Source organism: Oryctolagus cuniculus, chromosome 10, assembly GCF_051225735.1.
Source record: "Oryctolagus cuniculus isolate XC-2025 breed Fujian yellow rabbit chromosome 10, ASM5122573v1, whole genome shotgun sequence".
NCBI classification, from domain to species: Eukaryota; Metazoa; Chordata; class Mammalia; order Lagomorpha; family Leporidae; genus Oryctolagus; species Oryctolagus cuniculus.
The window spans coordinates 111,961,427-111,979,266 of record NC_142876.1 but is presented as its reverse complement, the minus strand read 5'-3'; the positions used below and the strand labels follow the sequence as shown (position 1 = coordinate 111,979,266).

At 51.0% G+C, this 17,840-nt stretch overlaps 2 protein-coding genes across 8 annotated transcripts in view; one reads left to right on the top strand and one right to left on the bottom strand.

Annotated features, from left to right (window-relative positions):
- Positions 1-17,840, top strand: part of LOC127492357 (uncharacterized) — a 112,053-nt gene that overhangs the window by 29,228 nt on the left and 64,985 nt on the right. Inside the window, exon 3 of one of the 6 annotated variants that reach the window (XR_016214413.1) lies at positions 882-9,635. The exons of the other annotated variants lie outside the window; for them this stretch is intronic. The gene's annotated coding sequence lies outside the window, so the exon portion shown is untranslated. Of the gene's footprint in view, positions 1-881; positions 9,636-17,840 lie in introns of those variants that run through there. 6 annotated transcript variants of the gene reach the window in all.
- The window catches only part of KBTBD12 (kelch repeat and BTB domain containing 12), a 64,907-nt gene that overhangs the window by 5,357 nt on the left and 41,710 nt on the right, over positions 1-17,840 (bottom strand). For both annotated transcript variants that reach the window (XM_008260321.4, XM_070051012.2), the window contains one exon: positions 15,138-15,335. In XM_008260321.4, coding sequence (XP_008258543.3) covers positions 15,138-15,335 — 198 coding nt within the window. The remainder of the gene's footprint in view (positions 1-15,137; positions 15,336-17,840) is intronic.

The following is a 17,840-nucleotide window of genomic DNA, read 5'->3' as shown; positions in this document are numbered from 1 at the left end:
ACACTTCGGGCTCATTTGTTGCTCAGTTCTGATTTCCTTCCCCAGTCTGCCCCCACCATTCACTGTTCAGGGTCCTCCCTTAGCTACCACCCACGTTCTATGCATCCAGTGGGACAGCTGGGGGAGTGTGCTCACTGGAGCCCAGCGCTGCAGTGTGCCGACAGGGGAGTGTGCTCACTGGAGTCCAGTGCTGCAGTGTGCTGACAGGGGAGCGTGCTCACTGGAGCCCAGCACTGCAGTGTGCCGACAGGGGAGCATGCTCACTGGAGCCCAGCGCTGCAGTGTGCCCATAGCGCAGGACCTGGCCTGGGTTTTGGCCCAAAGAGATGGTGGGGCATTGCTCCGACCAAGGACCTGGATCAGAGTTCCTGTGGTCCGTGCACACATGCAGCACTGTCTACCTCTGCACACAAGCAAGGTCACCTCTACGGCTTGACAGGGAGGAATTTTCTGGAAACACTGTCAAGCAAAAAAAGTAAAATGCAGGTTTGAAAGGCTCTCCTCTCTGTAGCAGAGGAAAAAATAATAACGTCACAGCGGTGAAATCAGGCAGTATTTCGGCCAGGTAATGAAAACTAACGCTGCTGGTGAGCGACAGGGTTGGCTTCCACAGCTATATATGAATTATGTGAGATTCCAGCCAGGATTACAGGACCTGAATTTAATCTAAGGGAAACGATAGACTTAAAAAACCATGAATATTAAAGAGAGGAAATTGTTTTACTTTAAAATGTCACTATTGGAAAAGGGCAAGCAAGTGTACATAGAAACCCAGTACATTGGGGCCGGTGCTGTGGCTCAGCAGGTTAACGCCTGGCCTGAAGCACCAACATCCCATATGGGCGCCGGTTCTAGTCCCGGCTGCTCCTCTTCCTTTCCAGCTCTCTGCTGTGGCCTGGGATAGCAGCAGAAGATGGCCCAAGTCCTTGGGCCCCTGTACCCGCGTGGGAGACTGGGGAGTGAACCATCGGATGGAAGACTTCTCTCTCTCTGCCTCTCCTCTCTCTCTGAAACTCTGACTTTCAAATAAATAAATAAATTTTTTTTTAAAGAAAGAAACCAGTACATTATCATTATCAGGCCAACTGACAAAATTGGAATATTAAGAATAGAATAAATAAAGATGTGGAATCAACGTTAAAATTCCCAAAACTGTTGGCTCTCGGTGCTTATATAAGACAATAATCTGACCTGGTGCACTGGTGCACTGAGTCTTCAGGCATCTAGGGCGGATTGCGTGTGAGTTACTCGCACGTGGTAGGAACTATACCTCTGTTGGCAAGTGTGAGCGCAGGTGCACAGGTAGACGCAGCGGCTGCACCAGCACTGAATAACGCAAATGAGGCAAAATGTTTACAAGAGGTGAAGGTGGGGGCTCGTGACAGCATTTTTATCTCTGCAACTCTTCTGTAAGTTTGAAGTCATTTCAAATGAGAGTTTAAACAAAAAGCGCTCCCCTCAGTTCTTTCACGAGGTCAGTGGGTGTTGGCTTTCTGTGCTGTCCGAAGCCTAGCCGGTTGCCGACTTCCTTTGCCTCTCCTAGCTTGCTGCAGAATGGGGAGAAAATTCTGTTGCATGCTGAGCAGTCGCTGCCAGTCTTCCAAGTGTGCAAAATCCTACACAGCTGTAAAGGATCCGTGCATCGGCCCTCGAGATCCGGCTGTCGGCTCAGTGCGGGTTTCTGTGCTCGCACGCATTCCAGGAAACCAGTGATTCCCTGGTAAGAGGCAGCAGCTGCGGTCTGCTGCCTCCACTGGAGCTGAGTCCGTCCCCGCCGACCCACAGCGCCTTCCTGATGTCCTGTGTGATTCGGGGTTAAGCGCAGTCAATCTGTGAACCACTGTTTAGGGGCGGGTGGTTTGGATGGCGTAGAAACAATCAGAAATATCCACTGGCACATCAGCTGCCAGCCGTGTCTCCTGTGCGATGGCCACTCCAGAACACGCTGGCTGTGTCCATCTGCTGCTGTTTGCCAGGGATTTTCTCCCCGCTCACGCAGGGCAAATGGGAAGAATCAAGAAGCGAGTCTGAGGATAAATAGCTTGGAGTCCTCCTGCTTGCGGTGGGGCAAGTCTGGGTTTGCCAATGGGATGAGTCCCAGTGGCCGCAGCAGGAAGCTGTCAGGTGAGCTCCCTTCCTGTCTCATCCTCTTCCTCCTGCTGCGGCCTCCTGGGAAGCTGCTCTCACCCCAGTCTTGGTTTCAGGGCTTGTGGAGGAGCCCAAACTGAGACAGATGATTATTTTTATTCTTTGGAAACCTAATTAGAAAATGAAGTCAAGTGTGATGGTGGGGAGGGGGGAAGAATGGGTTGGATGATGTGGACGGGGAGCTAGTCCCTGCCGGACTTCTGGGATGTCACCTTCCTGATGGCCCACACCTGACCAGCCCCGGCCACCGCTGTCACAGAAAGCCAGGTCTGAAGGCCGCGGCGTGATAGCGCAGGGTGCAGTGGGTGCCCTGTGTCACGGAGGGCCCCTGAGAAGAGTATGGATGGATAAGAGGGGCAAGCAGGAGGCAGACCTGGGACGAGAGGCAGGCGGAGCAGAGATCCGGGTGCCTCCCACCACCACAGCCTCAGAGCCCTCGCTTTCTTCCTGGGCCTTGGTGGCTCGGAAAATGAGCTGAATTCGGGAAATTGTTCTTAGCTTAGGCTTCTGATATAAGCACTCCCTGCACTTACTGCTCAGCATGTTTTTAGTGCTGTTGTATTTATGCTTTTTCATTAAGTTGTCTCCATTCTTTTTGGACACAGAAATGGTATATGTAGTGTATTTTATATATATATATGAAGGAGACTTCAATAAAGAATGGAATTAAAAGATTATTTTGGGGTAAAAGCCATTTTGAAATCTATACTTACAAAGGTGTTCTGAAAGTTATGGAAAATATATTACGTAAAAACCATGCATGGATTTCAAACTTTGTTTTTGCACCAAAATAAGCCCATCTTTTACTTCCATTTCCCACCAACCTTTTGGCAGACAGTCTATATTGTGATGTGTACATGACACTGGAAATAAAGGTAGCAGGTCTCGCCTGGGGCATCCCAGGGCCAGTGTGATGCCGCCCGGGGCGGGTGCGGTGAGCGACGTCATGCTGGGAAATCGCAAGCGAACAGCAAAGGGGAGAGGACAGTGCAGTGCAGCCTGATGCCTCTGCAGGTGAATTGAGTATTACTTAACGTTTGCCACATTTGCTCTCCCCCACCCCATGTGCGCGCGCATGCACACGCACACACACACAGCGCGCATGCACTCACACACAAACGTGCACGCACACACACTGCGCACACACACACAGCACACACACACACACACAGCTCGCATGCACACAGCGCGCATGCACACACACAACGTGCACGTACACACACACACTGCACGCACACACACACAGCATGCACACACACACACACTTTTTCTAGAACCCTGAAGAACACTTGCAGAAAGTTTACGCCTGAATACTCAGCAGGCTTTTTCTAAGAACAAGATATCCCTTCTCATAACTACAAAGCTGTTAGCATACCTCAGAAAGGGCAACATTAACTCTACAGTAGTTACTGATAACCTCAACAGCCAGGATTCTCATTTCCCCATCGTCCCCAAATTGCCTAATATAGCTGCTGTTTCAAACCTGGAGCCAAATGTCACACATTGTATTTGTTGCTCTATCTTGTTGGTCTCCTTTCCCTCAGGATGGCTCCCATCTTGGGGTTTTCCTCCATGACTTGGATGTTTTGTTATGTCCAAGCCGGTTTTCTTGTAGAACGTCTCACGTTCAGAATTTATTTTTTTCTCACAGGGTCACCTACCTTGTTCCTCTTTTACTTCTTATAAGCTGGAGTGAAGTGCAGAAGTTTGATTAGAAACAAGCTAAGTGCTTTGCAGGCACAGGGACAAGGAGACTGCACATTGTACCCCCTAGGGTCTGGGTTCCATGACAGTCCCCGCTCTCAGTGATGATGGTTTGGTTACAGCAGTGAAGATGTGCGTTGTTCTCACTGCGGTGCGCGTGGGACCTGCAGGGGAGTGCTTTGGTGCCGTCTGAGTATCTGGTTCTATAGAACCTTTCAGCCAGTGCTTTCAGCATCCATTTATGGCTTTTGCTTGAACCAGTTAGTTAGTTAGGGTTACAGTGATCTTATCTGTCCTTCTACCAGACTTTCTACATTGATCAGCAGGCTTTTCATTCAAACCGTTTGAGTGAATTGCCGTGAGACGTGACTTGGGATGTCCATGTGACTGTTCGGCCAGTGACTGGCCTGTTGGGCTGGCTTCTCATCTCCCGACTCCCCGAAGTCTCCGAGCCGGGCTTGCTGTCTGGGATGATGAGGTGTCCGTGCTCCAGACCTGGAATCGGCTGCTCCCTAGGGGGCACAGCCGTGTTCTAAGAAGCTGGCCAGCTCCGTTATTCCACTAATATAGACACTTCCTCATTCTTCCCCCAGTTACCTCTTTCAGGACTAGAACAAAACACATTTGGATCTGTATTCTGGGAGTTTACTTGGACTCATGGCCTAGAAGGCATTTGATAAAGGTCTGTTGAATGAATGGAAACCAACAGACATCAGCTAGGGAATCAGCCCCAGTTGCAAATTAGAATAGTCTGAAACTGCTGTAAATATAGATAGATAGTTGTCCAGGCCTCATACCCAAATATTCCAAGTTGATGGGTATGGACAGAGTTTAGCCCATTGGGTAACAATCTAGACTTTGGGGCCAGAGTATCTAGATGTGATTCCCAGATTCAACATTTACCCTCATGTGACCTTGCTAGGTGGTCCCAGTGTCTGTTCTTATGAAACGGATAGTATATCCGTCCACCCTGCAGACACTTGTGAGGACCAGGTAAGCGCTCAGAACAGTACAGAACCACTGCCAGGTGACTGACAGCTGTCAATTTTACTTTTCATTTGTTAGTGAGGGAATACATTTTTGAAATAGCTTCCGCTGCATGTTTCTAATTCAGATTTGTCCTCTGCAGCCTTTCCACCATTAAGAGAGGACTGGAGAAGACAGAGGGGGTGACTTGAGGGAAGCTTTGCTGCGTAGAGGAGGCAGAGCCCTTTGCTGTCCTGTGAGCAGGAGGGACACCCCCCTAGCCCTGGAGGACAGAAGGGGAAGAGTTCTCTTTCCCTTTAACACAGCCTTTTGGCGATGTAATCAATGCCTTGTAAGCTTTTAAATGTATATAATTCAGGGAATTTTAGTGTGTTGACACAGCTCTGCAGCCACTGCCACTGTATGGTGTCAGAACCTGTTCATCACCACAATGAACCCCGCACCCATGGTCGCCCCTTCCCTTCTCCCAGGCTCCGACTGCCAGAAGCCTGCTTTCCGTCCCTGGCTTCTGTCTCTTCTGGGTGTTTCCCAGACGCCGAGCCCACGACTGTGGCCTTTCGAGACTGCCTTCTTTGACCTGGCCTGACATTTTCAAGGTTCATTTATATTGCAGCATATGAATTAATGTTTCATTTCCTTTTCCTCTTGAATAAACAACATTCCCCCGTGTGAATGGACCGTGCTTACCCATTCTTCAGTGGGTCAACAGGTGGTTCTTTCCACATTTTGGTGGTTAGGAGTACTGCTGCGAAGAACATCCATGTGCTAGTGTGGGGCGTTTTACTCTCTCATGGGTTCACATAAGTCTGTGTTCAGCCTCCTGAGTGTCTGCGGAGGAGCGGCAACGGATTTGCTGTTGTTTCTTTCCCGGGTCCTCCCCGGATTAGCTGCTGGCCCCCCCACCCCACCCCGCTGCCTCTGTGGTGGGGCGGCACCCCCGCTGCTTCCCCCGCTTCCGCGGAGGAGCGGCACACCGCCAGTCGGCTCTCTCAGGGGTTCCTCAGATGTTCCTCCTGCATGTTGTCTCTCTCCTCCTTTATAGTCCTCTTCCACCAATCCCAACTCTGCTGGCGTTCTCTCCCCACACGCTGAGCACGCTGCTCTCCTCCAATCAGGGGCAGGATCAGCTCCTGCAGCTTGTTAGTCGAATTGGTGAGGCAGCTGTGTGGAAGCTGTTTACTCTCTCTCAGCGCCATATGGTGGGAGATCAGATGCATAGAGTTAGTCTTAGCAGTTCCAGTAATTTAGTCTAGTCTCGGTAATCTCAGTATTTGTCCTCAGTATTTATTTGTGCACAGTCTCAGTACTTATTTGTCTCCTGGGCGACGGGCCCTGCCATGTTACGGGAGACGGGCCCTGCTCCCCACACTGAGGAGCTGCCAGGGCCCTTGTCCACAGCAGTTCCACTTGTCTCATCCCCCGCAGAGTCTGAGGTTCCGAATTCTCTCATCCTTGTCATGCTTGTTATTATCTGCCCTCTTTGTACGGTCAGCCTGCTAGTGGCTAGGAAGCACTGGTTCATGCACCGGATTTGCTTTTCTTTAATGGCTGAGGATAGAGAACATGACCATTTGTCTCTGTTCAGCTCCTTGGTCAATTTAAAAAATAGGTCATTGTCTTAGTAAGATTTCTGTGTACATTTTAGATGCAAGTCTCTTACCAGACACATAATTTGCAAGTATTTTCTTTTTTCCTGTGGGTTGTCTTTTCATTTTCTTTATACTACCTTTTGACGCTCAAAAGTGTTAAATTCTGAAGTGCAATTTATCTACTTTGTGTGTTAAAGGTTTAAGCCCATGTTTTCTTCTAATATTTTTATTGTTCTCACGCTCATGTTTGGGTTTTTGATCCATTTTTTTGCATGGTATAAAGTAGGGTTTCCAAGTCACTCCGTTGCACCTGGATTTCCAGTTATTCACCATTTGCTGCCACAAGGATCCTTTGCCTATTAAGTCATCCTGGAAGCCTTGTTGCAAATCAGCCGACTGTAAATAGGATTGTTTCTGGACTCCCCACTCTGTTCCACTGATCTGTACGTCTTTTATTGGGCCAGTACCACATGCTCTTGATTATTGTAGCTTTGATATATGGTTTTGAATTAGGAAGTATGAGTCTTCCAATTTTGTTCTTCATCTGCAAGATTTTTTTTTGTTTTGTTTTGTTTTGACAGGCAGAGTGGACAGTGAGAGAGAGAGACAGAGAGAAAGGTCTTCCTTTGCCGTTGGTTCACCCTCCAATGGCCGCCGCGGCTGGCGCACCGCGCTGATTGTTTTGGATTTCTGGGTCTCTTGAATTTTCTTTTTAAAGACTTTACTTATTTAAAAGGTAGATTTGCAGACAGAGAGAGGGAGAGACAGGTCTTCTGTCCGCTTGTTCACTCCCCAAATGGCCACAACAGCTGGAGCTAGGCTGATCTGAAGCCAGGAGCCAGGAGCTTCTTCCAGGTCTCCCACATGGGTGCAGGAGCCCGAGCACTTGAGCCATCTTCCACTGCTCTCCCAGGCCATAGAAGAGAGCTGGATTGGAAGAGGAACAGCTGGGACACAAACCAGAGCTCATATGGGATGCTGGTGCTGCATTTGGAGGCTTAGCCCACTATGCCACAGTGCCAGCCCCTCTTGAATTTCTGTATCAATTTTAGGATGAGCTCATCAGTTTTTGTATATGTGATATTTATTTAGATTTTCAATTTCTTTTAATGATTTAAATTTTTCAGTGTATACATTTTTATTAAATTTAAGTGTTTTATTCTTTTTGTTGCTATTATAGATTGAATTGTTTTCTTCTTTTCATTTTTGAATTGTTCATTGCAAGTATGCAGACATGCAATTGCTTTCAGTATATTGATCCTGTGTCTTGAAACCTTGCTGAACTTGCTTATTAGATGAGGTTTTTCTTTGGGTACAGTAATTCCTTACGAGTCTCTAAGCACAAGATCATGTCCTATACAATAGTTATTATTTTCCAGCTTCGGTGCCCGGTATTTCTCCTAACTGCCTGGTCGGAACCTCCAGTACAACACTGAGTAGACGTGGCGACAGTGGACGTCCTTGTGTTGTTCCTCCTTTTAGGGGAATCACTTTCTGTCTGTGACCGTGAACTGTGACGCAGGCTGTGGATTTTTCACAGATGCCCTTTATCAGGTTGAGGAAGTCACCTTTTGTTTCTTGCTGGTTAAGTATTTCTGTCGTGGCGAGTATTGGATTTTGTCCGACCCCTTTTCTGCATCTGTTGAGAGATTCATCCTGTCGCTGTCCCCCGTTCCGTTAACGTGGTAGCCCTTAGGTAATTTGCAGATGGTAAGCCAACCTTGAGTTTTTGGGATAAATCTGTTGTCATGATAGATAACTATTTTTCTGTGTTCCTGGATTCACTTTGCTAGTGTTGCACTGGGGATTTTTGCATCCATATTCATGAAGAATATTGACCTACAGTTTTCTAGAAACATTTTTGTCTGGTTTTGGATAATATGGCCTCACAGAATGAGTTGGGAAGTGTTCCCTCTTCTGTGTGTTGCGAGAGTTTGTGAAGGGTTGGCACTAGGAGCTCTGAGCTTCTGGGAGCACAGCACCGTCTCCCTTGTCCTGTGTTGTCGGTAGAGAACAGAGCCCTCCTGGTGAGTGCCAGCACCCTGTCAAGCTCTGTGAAGGCTCTGCGATTTCCTCAGCTCACTCTCAGGGGTGCTGACAGAAGATACGGGACTCCCAGCTCAGGGCTGAAGGACATCGTCAACATGGCAGTAGCATAGCTGGGCTGCCAGCATTTTTTAAAAAAGATTTATTTACTTTATTTGACAGGTAGAGTTACAGATATATAGAGAGAGGTCTTCCATCTGCTGATTCACTCCCCAAATGGCTGCAATGGCCAGAGCTGGGCAATCCAAAGTCAAGAGCCAGGAGCTTCTACTGGGTCTCCAACGTGAGTGCAGGGGCCCAAGGACTTGGGCCATCTTCTGTTGCTTTCCCAGGCCATGGCAGAGAGCTGGATCAGAAGTGGAGCAGCCAGGATACAAACTGTTGCCCATGTGGGATATTGGCACTGCAGGCGGAGGCTTAGCCCACTGTACCACAGTGCAGGCCCTGGGGCACCAGCATTGTAAACATTAGTTATTTGAGCCCCAGTTCCCACAGGGCAACAGGAAGGACGCTGGCTGACAGTGGCCTGCATTGCTGGAGACAAGGCCGGAGCTTAGGGAACCTGAATCTTGTGAGGACTGGCAAGTGTGCCTGCCCTTTGCTGTGGAGGGAGACACCGTGTCCTGTAAGGCTGTGTGCTGTATAAGGGTGCTTGCACAGTCTAGAACAGAGGCAGCCAGTGTCCGCTCAGAGGACACGCAGAAACACCCGAGAGCCGTGGAGAACTGTCTCCCAGTGGTTTCTCCTGCTCCTGCTCTCCTTAACAGCCTCCTATTACTCCTCTGTGGTAAGCATTTTGAATTCAGCTTTTGCTTTTATCAGCTGCACATTCACACGATTTAAAAAGTTAGATATGGGGCCGACACTGTGGCATAGTGGTTAAAGCTGCTGCCTGCGGTGCTGGCATCTCATATGGGTGCCGGTTCAAGTCCTGGTTGCTCCACTTCCCATCCAGCTCCATGTTAATGTACCTAGGAAAGCAGCAGAAGATGGCCCAAATGCTTGGGCCCCTGCACCCATGTGAGACCTGAAGAAGCTCTTGGCTTCGGATTGCTCCAACTCCACCCGTTGCCGCAATTTAGGGAGTGAACCAATGGATGGAAGACCTTTCTCGCTCTGCCTCTCTGTAACTCTGCCTTTCACATAAATAAATAAACCTTTTTTTTTTTAAAAAAGGCAGATAGCTCTCTAAGTCTTAGCTGTTACAAGTAGCTGTCTCTACCCCACTACTCATCTTGCTCCTCTCCACTGTGGCTGATGCTCCTGGCCCTGACGGACGTATCTGTAGCTAGCGTTCCTTGCTGCTGCCACTTTTCGATTTCTCAGATGAAGGTGTCAAAGGCTCTGGGCTCCCACCAGAGCCTGGGTGTGGCTTCCTCTCACATCCCTGCCACATCTGCCTACTCTCTGTTTCCTGTTTTCCCAGTACACTTAAGGCATGGTTCTGGTTAGCTCAGAATTGAGTGTATACTTGATTATGAGACTATATAACGTGCCGCGTGGCCTGCTTTTTCTGCCCTGCACAGCTTACCATTGGTTTATTCTGAAGTTGTTTCATCTTTGTTACTTTCCATTGCTCTTCTTCACATGTCCAAATATTTAGGTCTCCTTTGCTAATAATGAGGTTTCATCCTTTTTCTCTTCTTGGAGCCCCCTCCCACAGATCCCCTTGTCCAGTTCCATCACCCAGGCTGTACCCTGGGCCCAACGTGTGGCCGCCACTCCTGGGCCTTCGCTCACTCCCCTCCTAGGGGTTTCCTGGTCTCTGTGCTATGTTTAATTTGACCTCTAGATCTCATGTCTGCTCGTCCTTGGTTTATATATTCATTTAAAAAACCTCATTTGTTTGAAAGGCACAGGGACAGAGAGGGAGAGACATAGAGAGAAATCCGTCTGCTGGTTCACTCCCCAGATGCCCACAGCAGCAGAGACTGGCCAGGCTATAGCCAGGACCTAGGGACTCCATCTGGGTCTCCCACGTGGGTGGCAGGAACTCAAGTACCTTAGCCATCATGTGCTACCTGCTGGGTGTACTAGCAGGAAGCTGGATGGGAAGCAGAGGTAGGAATTGAATCCAGGCACTTTGATGAGGGATGCAGGTGTCCCACATGGTTGGTTAACAAGCACATTTGATCCTGTAGATTCCGCAGAAGCTTATTCTGATGAAAGGGCACATGGTAGAAAAACTTTTTGATCATTACAAGTCTGAAAATGAGCCCTTACACTTAACAGTGCAGCAGGTGTAGCAGTACAGGTGAGGAGTTGGCATTGTGGTGTAGCAGGTTAAGCTACTGCCTGTGATGCTGGCATCCCATAGGGGCACTGGTTTGAGACCCAGCTGCTCTGCTTCTGATCCAGCTCCCTGCCTGGGAAAGTAGCAGAAGATGGCCCAAGTGCTTGGGACCCAGAAAAAACTTGAGGCTCCTGGCTTTGGCTTGGCTCAGTCCTGGCTGTTGCAGCCATTTGGGAAGTGAACCAATGGATGGAAGATGGCTCGCTTGCGCGTGCACGCACACTGTGTGTGTGTGTGTGTGTGTGTGTCTCCCTGTCTCTGTAACTCTATAAAAAGAAGTATAGGTGAGAAATCATTTTCCCATGAAAGTTTTGAAGGCATTTGCTTACTTTTCTTCCAGCTTTCAGTGCCATAGTCAGAGCCTGTTTCCTGGCAGTGCATTTGAAACTGTTTTTGTTCTCCCTAGAAACTTGGGGACTCTGGCATCGCTCTGCTGAGTTGGGTTTGGGAACATTTTCCTTCACTGTCCTGGGGTTCAGCTTGTCCATCCGTCTGGCGACTTCAGCTCTGCTGTGGTCCTTAAATTTACTTCCCATGGGACTTGTGGCTCTTGCTCCGCTCTCTCCTGTCGGAGCTCCTGTTACGCCAACATTGGCTTCCCGGACCTCACGTCTCATTTTCCAGGCACGTGCTCTGCCTTCTGGGCCGTTTCCTCACTGTCCCCTCTGCGTTTTCCGCTGTGGCTTCCATGTCTGCTGTAGTATTTTTGGTTTCTAAGAAATCTTTAAAGCCCCTTCCCCATTCTGTTGATGCTGCATTTTCTCTTCTCCCTGAGGCACAGCCTCTTGTTCCCCCCACGTGGTTTTTCTTTGTTTTGCTTTCCATCTTTGGTGGATATGCTTTGCCACAATGCTGGTGATCCTTGGCTGTTTGGTCTACTTTAAGAACGAGCACTGCTGGACCAGCGCCGTGGCTCACTTGGTTAATCCTTTGCCTGCAGCACCGACATCCCATGTAGGTGCCGGGTTCTAGTCCCGGTTGCTCCTCTTCCGGTCCAGCTCTCTGCTGTGGCCTGGGAGGGCGGTGGAGGATGACCTGGGTGCTTGGGCCCTGTACCTGCATGGGAGACCAAGAGGAAGCACCTGGCTCCTGGCTTCGGATCAGAGCAGCGCGCCGGCTGTGGCGGCCACTTGGGGAGTGAACCAATGGAAGGAAGAACTTTCTCTCTGTCTGTCTCTCACTGTCTGTAACTCTATCTGTCAAATTAAAAAAAAAAAAAAGTAAAAATGGGCACTGCTGTGCTTTGGGTGTGTTCCTCAAGACCCATGTGTGGGAAGCTTGGTCCTCAGTGTGAATGGCTGAAGATGAAGCCTGGTGGGACGTCCTTCAGCCATTGGGGTACTGCCTTGAGAGGAGGCGCAGGGAGCTCTCAGGGGACCCCGAGTTCTTGAGAAAAGTTGTTGTAGCAGTGTGAGCCCGGCCCTGACTGCTCTTGGCTTCTTGTCTGGTGATGTGCCAGCTCCCTCCGGATGCTGCCCTGCACGGCGCCCTCCCCAGAGACCAGGGCCTCCAGCCACTGGAGCTCAGTGACCTTTTTCATCAGGGCAGCTGCCCCGGTTCACTCCCATAGCTGTAGAGCAGGGTAACGGGCTCATCCGGGTCCCGTGGGAGGCTCTGTGAGATTTCCCACAGGGCTGGCTGGCTTTGCCTTTCTGGGGCTGGCGAGATCCTCAAGCGAGAACCTTCTTATCTTGCTGCCCACGTGCTGGGAGCCCGCGAGGGAGGCAGCAGGGAGGTCATGCTCACTGCATCCCGTTTCCAGCACCGGCAGCCTGACCTGGCCTCCTGGCCTCCACTCCAGCGTCCCAGGGGACGAAGGCAGGACGGGGGCACAGAGAACCGAGCAGTGCTGAGGGGTCTCTGTCTCCTGTGCCTCCTGCCCTTCCTCTTCCAGACTCTGAGATGCCCTGGGGGTCTGCGGCACAAATCCGGGTTTTTCTTTGCTTTTCCCGTTGCCAGGGTAGGACTGCACTTCCTCAGATCCAGCTGGTGATTGCTCATTCATCTGCTTTGCAGCTTCCCAAACTGCGGCGCCATTGTCCTCCCTCCTCTCCCTGTCTAACTGAGCTTGTTCATCTGCCGTCGCTGCAGTGGGCGTGGCGAGGAAACAGAGGTGTTCAGCCTGCTACTATTTTAAGCAGAACCAAATCGCTCCATTTGTAACACAAGTATGAGTCTGTGTTCATCTCGAGATTGTATCCCAGATGCCTGTTCAAGATATGTTTCAATCAGATATTTTAATTGACAAAATGCGTTACCGGAGATTAATTTCTTTCTGAATTAATAAATGGGACAAGTCGGTGTGTGTCACATGGGGAGAGAAAATTCAGTGTCTGCGCTTGGTCTGATGATGATGGGGTCGGCTTGATCACAATGGGCTGTTATGTAATTGTTCTGTTTTGCATAAAATCCCAGAGACAGTTCATTCAGCTAATCCCAGACAGTCTACCATTTTAGAACCAAATAATTAAAGTGGACTTGGAGAGCTCATGGAGTGAATCCCTCTCCCTCTGGCTGCAAATTAGCCTGTTAGAGCACCACGAACGAGGTCGGCTCACAGCGTGCATTTGGCAAATTTAGGAAAAAAAAAAGGTTCTCTAGCTCAGGCTTCTGCCAAGGAAGATAAGATAAAGGAAGAAGAACAGAAAGCCTTCCAGGACCTCAGAAGCTAATTACCTCCAGCCTTGCTTCCCCTGGCACACTCTGTCCATCTTTTCTGTCTGGAGAAAGCAGAAGACCAGGGGCTGGGAGGAGCTCGCCGGATGGGCCAGGAGCCTACCAGGCACAGACCCAGAGCCTCTCCCAGGCCAGCCAGGAGCCGGCGAAGGCATGTGCCAGGAGCCTCCCCCAGGCCGGCCAGGAGGGAGCGCTCGGTGCCCTGGCTCCCAGTGCCTGGGCCTTGGTTCCTGTCCCCACAGCTCCCTAATCACAGGCAGAGCTTGAGCCGGGTACTTCTCAGGCCTCCTCGCCAGGCCAGGTTTCTTGCTGCTCAGACAGGTTCCAAACTTTACCCTAGCGTGGCGTGTGGCGTTTAATGTGAAAAAAACAAAACAGACAGAACACTGCCTACAGAGTCCTTGGAAGAGCGGATGGAGAGAGGCAAAGTAAAATCCCTCATCTTCAGGTGGACGGAAGCGAAGCAGTCAAAGCGACAGCGAGCCCAGGCTGCAGCAGCTCCCACCCCCTGCCCGCAGGCTCCGCTCTGTTCTCCTCCCTGCTCCTGGCTTAGGAATATGTGCTGCAGTAGGGGAAAGCAGATGCCAAGAGTGTATCATTTTCACTCGGAAATATGTCTGCTCGGCCTCAGATTGACCCAAACTTCTTTCCTCTTGTCTTTTGTGTAAAACTGCAGCACCATTGTCATCTCAGAGGAAATTAGTAATTCCTTAATGTCTACCATTTCACATGCTGGTCCATGCTCAGATTTCCCAGGTTCCCTGAAACATAATTTTCGTACGGAAGATTTGTTGGAGTGAAGACTCGAGTAAGACAAGACCCGCCTGTTGCATTTCGTTCCTGTATTTCTAGTCTCGTAATTCATAAAGAGCACCGTGTTCCTTAACTTGCTTGCCACTGTGTGCTCATAAAAGGAAGGGGACTTAGAAAAGTCCCCTTGCTGCAGCGTCAGCTCTGTTCTCATCTAGAATTCTTACAACTCTGTGTACCCCGAGGCCTCTGCTCCGTGGGCACTGCTGGCCCGTGCCTCCACTAGTGGCTAAGAATTCAGCAGTCACGGAAAACAGAACCGCACTCTGCCTGGTTTGCTGATGCAGCTAATCGAACTTCGGAGACGTCTGCCTACCAGATTAATGTACGTTTCCAAGTTTCCTTCTTATACAAAAACTTGTGACTCCTTGCTGCAGAACACAGTGATGGTACTATGGGATTCCTGGAAACCAAGTTCAGCACTGGGGATTATTCTAGAAATGCAGGAAGACGAGTCTTGTGGGTCTCAGTTGACGACGACAGAGACGCTACCCCATGCGTCTGGTCGATCCTCTTCTTCTGTCTGTTCTTCCTGTGCTTCACTGTCTCCATGAGCCCTGCTAACAGGCATCAGTCTACCTCTCCACTCCTCCTCTCACCATACTCCACGCACCCAGCACATACGGAGTGTCTGCCGCACGCCAGATGCATTATAAGCCAGATCCCATGGAATTGTGCAACAGCAGTGGACATCATGGCTGCATTTGGTAGATAAGGAAACCCATGTCCAAGGCCGGGTGAGTTGTTCTGGCTCCCTGAGCTCCCAAGCCAGGCCCTCGGCAGCACGCAGGCTCTGGGCAGCATGCACTAGTGATCGGGTCAGGAAGGGGAGGTCAAGAGCAGCATCAGAGGAGGTAACAGAACACTGAAACCCGGCCCGGTACCTGCTCCGTGGAATCCCCCGCAGACATACAGCTTCCCGTCCACCGCTCCTGCGTTGGTAGAATTGGTTCGCAGTGAGAGGAGGGGACTCGGCATGGGCGGGCCCTCGCGCCAGAAGTCCCCATCCGGGTTGTAGATCTCCACCACGTCAAGGCATTTCCGAACCTGGCCTTTATCTCGACCAACGCAGCCAATTCCACCTGCAGAGAATCACGCCCAGAAGTTAGATAAGAACAGACACCCCCCCAACGGACAGCACCCTTGCCCCGTGGGTCTGTGTCGCAGACCTGTGGGCCTTCGTTCTCTGTCTTGCCTGGTGCTAATTCTAAGCGAATTTCTCAGCAATAGCAACGTATACTGCCCAGTCCGTGGTCAGGATGCAAGGCCAGCTTTATTCAGGACGCTTCCTGTTTGTGCCTGTGCATGAGGCTGCTTCTGCTGTAGGCCTGTGCTTCCCAAGAGCCCGGTGCTGGCACCCAAGAGCACCCCTTCTACTGTCGAACCTCAGGGCTGAGCATGGGGCTGACCTGACTTGGACACCTGCTTCACTGTGGGCTGTTCGCAGAGACCTCCTGACTGGCCAGCTGGGGAGGTGTCCTTCCCCTCCCTCACCATCGCAGGCTGGTATCTCGCTTAGGGTTAGGGTCAGGGTCAGGGTTAGAGTTAGGGTTAGGGTCATCCTTGGGTTTACGATCCATTTAGCCGCTGTTCATTCAATGCCTATACGATGAAAGCGATGAGCGAAGTGACAAGGAGTTTAAAAAGACCAGTGAGGCAGGTCTTAAGAAGTTAATGGGGTGGAAGGGGTCACGTGTACGAATAAATGGAACAGTGGGCATCTCAGCAGGTGTCCGAAAAAAGATAGAAATTGGGTTCTGAAGTCAGAGGAGGTGACGAGCGACAGCAGCACAAGGTGACGTTCAGCACCACCCCCAGGGGAGAAGCAGCCATGTAAGAGCTCCCAGCCCGTCGGAACGGGAGGCACATGTTTGTGAGCAATTCTTTGTGTTGTTTTCCCTCTGGGGTCCCGCGGTGACAGGTCCAGCAGTCTGGGCTGCACTCCCTGACTTGGAGGGTAGAAGGTGAGTTCCCTGTGGCAGGGCTGTCATCAGTGGCCTCGTCGCCCAGACTCCTGCCCAGCCCGCATGGCCAACCAAAGATCCGTGCTGTGCCAGCCTGGGCTAAGCCAACTCTTTACCACAGATGCCCCCGAGTGTGGCCATCACTCACGTCGGATGGGGACTGGCTGAGCAGGTGATGTTGACCTCACTGTGGGGGCCAAAACCAAGAACTGCCCCCATCTCTTGAGAAATCAGCCGGGCACCGCCTCAGGCCCGTTCCTCTCCCCGCTGTTTAGCAGCTGTCACCCTGACCAGCGGCGACTGGACAGTGTCCCCACGTCACCTGCACGCCTGTCTTGCTCACTGACTGTGGTCCTGAGCCTCGCAGCCCCAGAACCCAGCACGATGCCTGGCACAACAAGACCATCACCTCTGCCTCTGCCGTCCCAGCTGTCCGGTGGGACAGCTCTGTGTCCACTAAGGGCAAAGGCCATGCCTTGTGCCCCCAAGAAGATTGACGGGCACAGTCGACTTTGACCAGCATAAACGACGCTGGGAGGGGACTTTGGAGGAAAAGTCTCCCCACTCCTGCTTCGCAGATGGAGCTCGGCCGCCTCTGTCTCAGTATCCAGGGAGTGAGGCTCTAGGGAAGCTTTTAGCTGCTTTCTCTCTTACCCGACTGGATAAATAATTCAGCCGGTCCCAGTGCCAAGTATGAGGCAGGAGCTGTCAGGGAGGGGGCGGGGTGCACGGGCCTGGGTGAGCGGCAGGCTCTGCGACCCGCGGGCCCCCGGTCACGGGGGTGCTGCTGTGGCGAGGGGTGTCTGGGCCTGACAGAGTGAGATTTCCTGTTGGTGGGGCGGGGGCCCTTAAAGAAGAAGGTTTATCCATAGCAGATGAGCCCAGCACGTACCCCTGAGGTAGGAGTAAGATGGTCCGGTTATCTGGAGAAGACCTGGGAGGGCTTGCACCCAGGTGCTCACACCCCAGACGCTCTAGGGGACCAGTGAGTGGAAGCAAACAGGTTGATGGCTCGTCGCTGGGGCTCAGGCTGGGGCCCGGGGAGCAGCCACCCTCCGGTGTGTAATGTGGAAGTTCCGCCTAGAGGCCGGTTGGGAGCTGTGCGGCACAGGGCGTGCAGGGCGGGCTTCCTCCCCTTGCTCTTTGGGAGAGTTAGAGTGCTGCCCTGCTGCTGAGCGTCCATGGCTAATGTTCAGCCCCAGCTCTGCCAGAACTGACCTCGTGAGTCGGTGGCGTCCTTTCTCTGTGGCTGGCGGACCGTCCACAGGCTGTGCTCCAGAGTGACAGGGACCACGGGGGGTTCTGCCTGCACACCACTCTGTGTCACCTGGCTGTAATTCCACCAGCAGCTACACTCTGCAAGCAGCAGGCTTAATGAGCTTAAGCTGAAGGTGAATCTTGATTAGATAAATAATCAAATAAAAGCGTGGTCTTTATTAATAAGTCAGCACCAGCGCGACAAGAGCGATCTTTTGAAGAGAGGAGTCCTAGGGTAGGAGCGGCACTTCTGTAGAATTTCAATGAGAGACCTCGGGATCTTTAATTTATATGCTACCACAAGCTCTGAGCATCACTTCTCTTTGTTCAAAAGCAGACAGATGAGTGGAAATCTTCCTTGCAAGT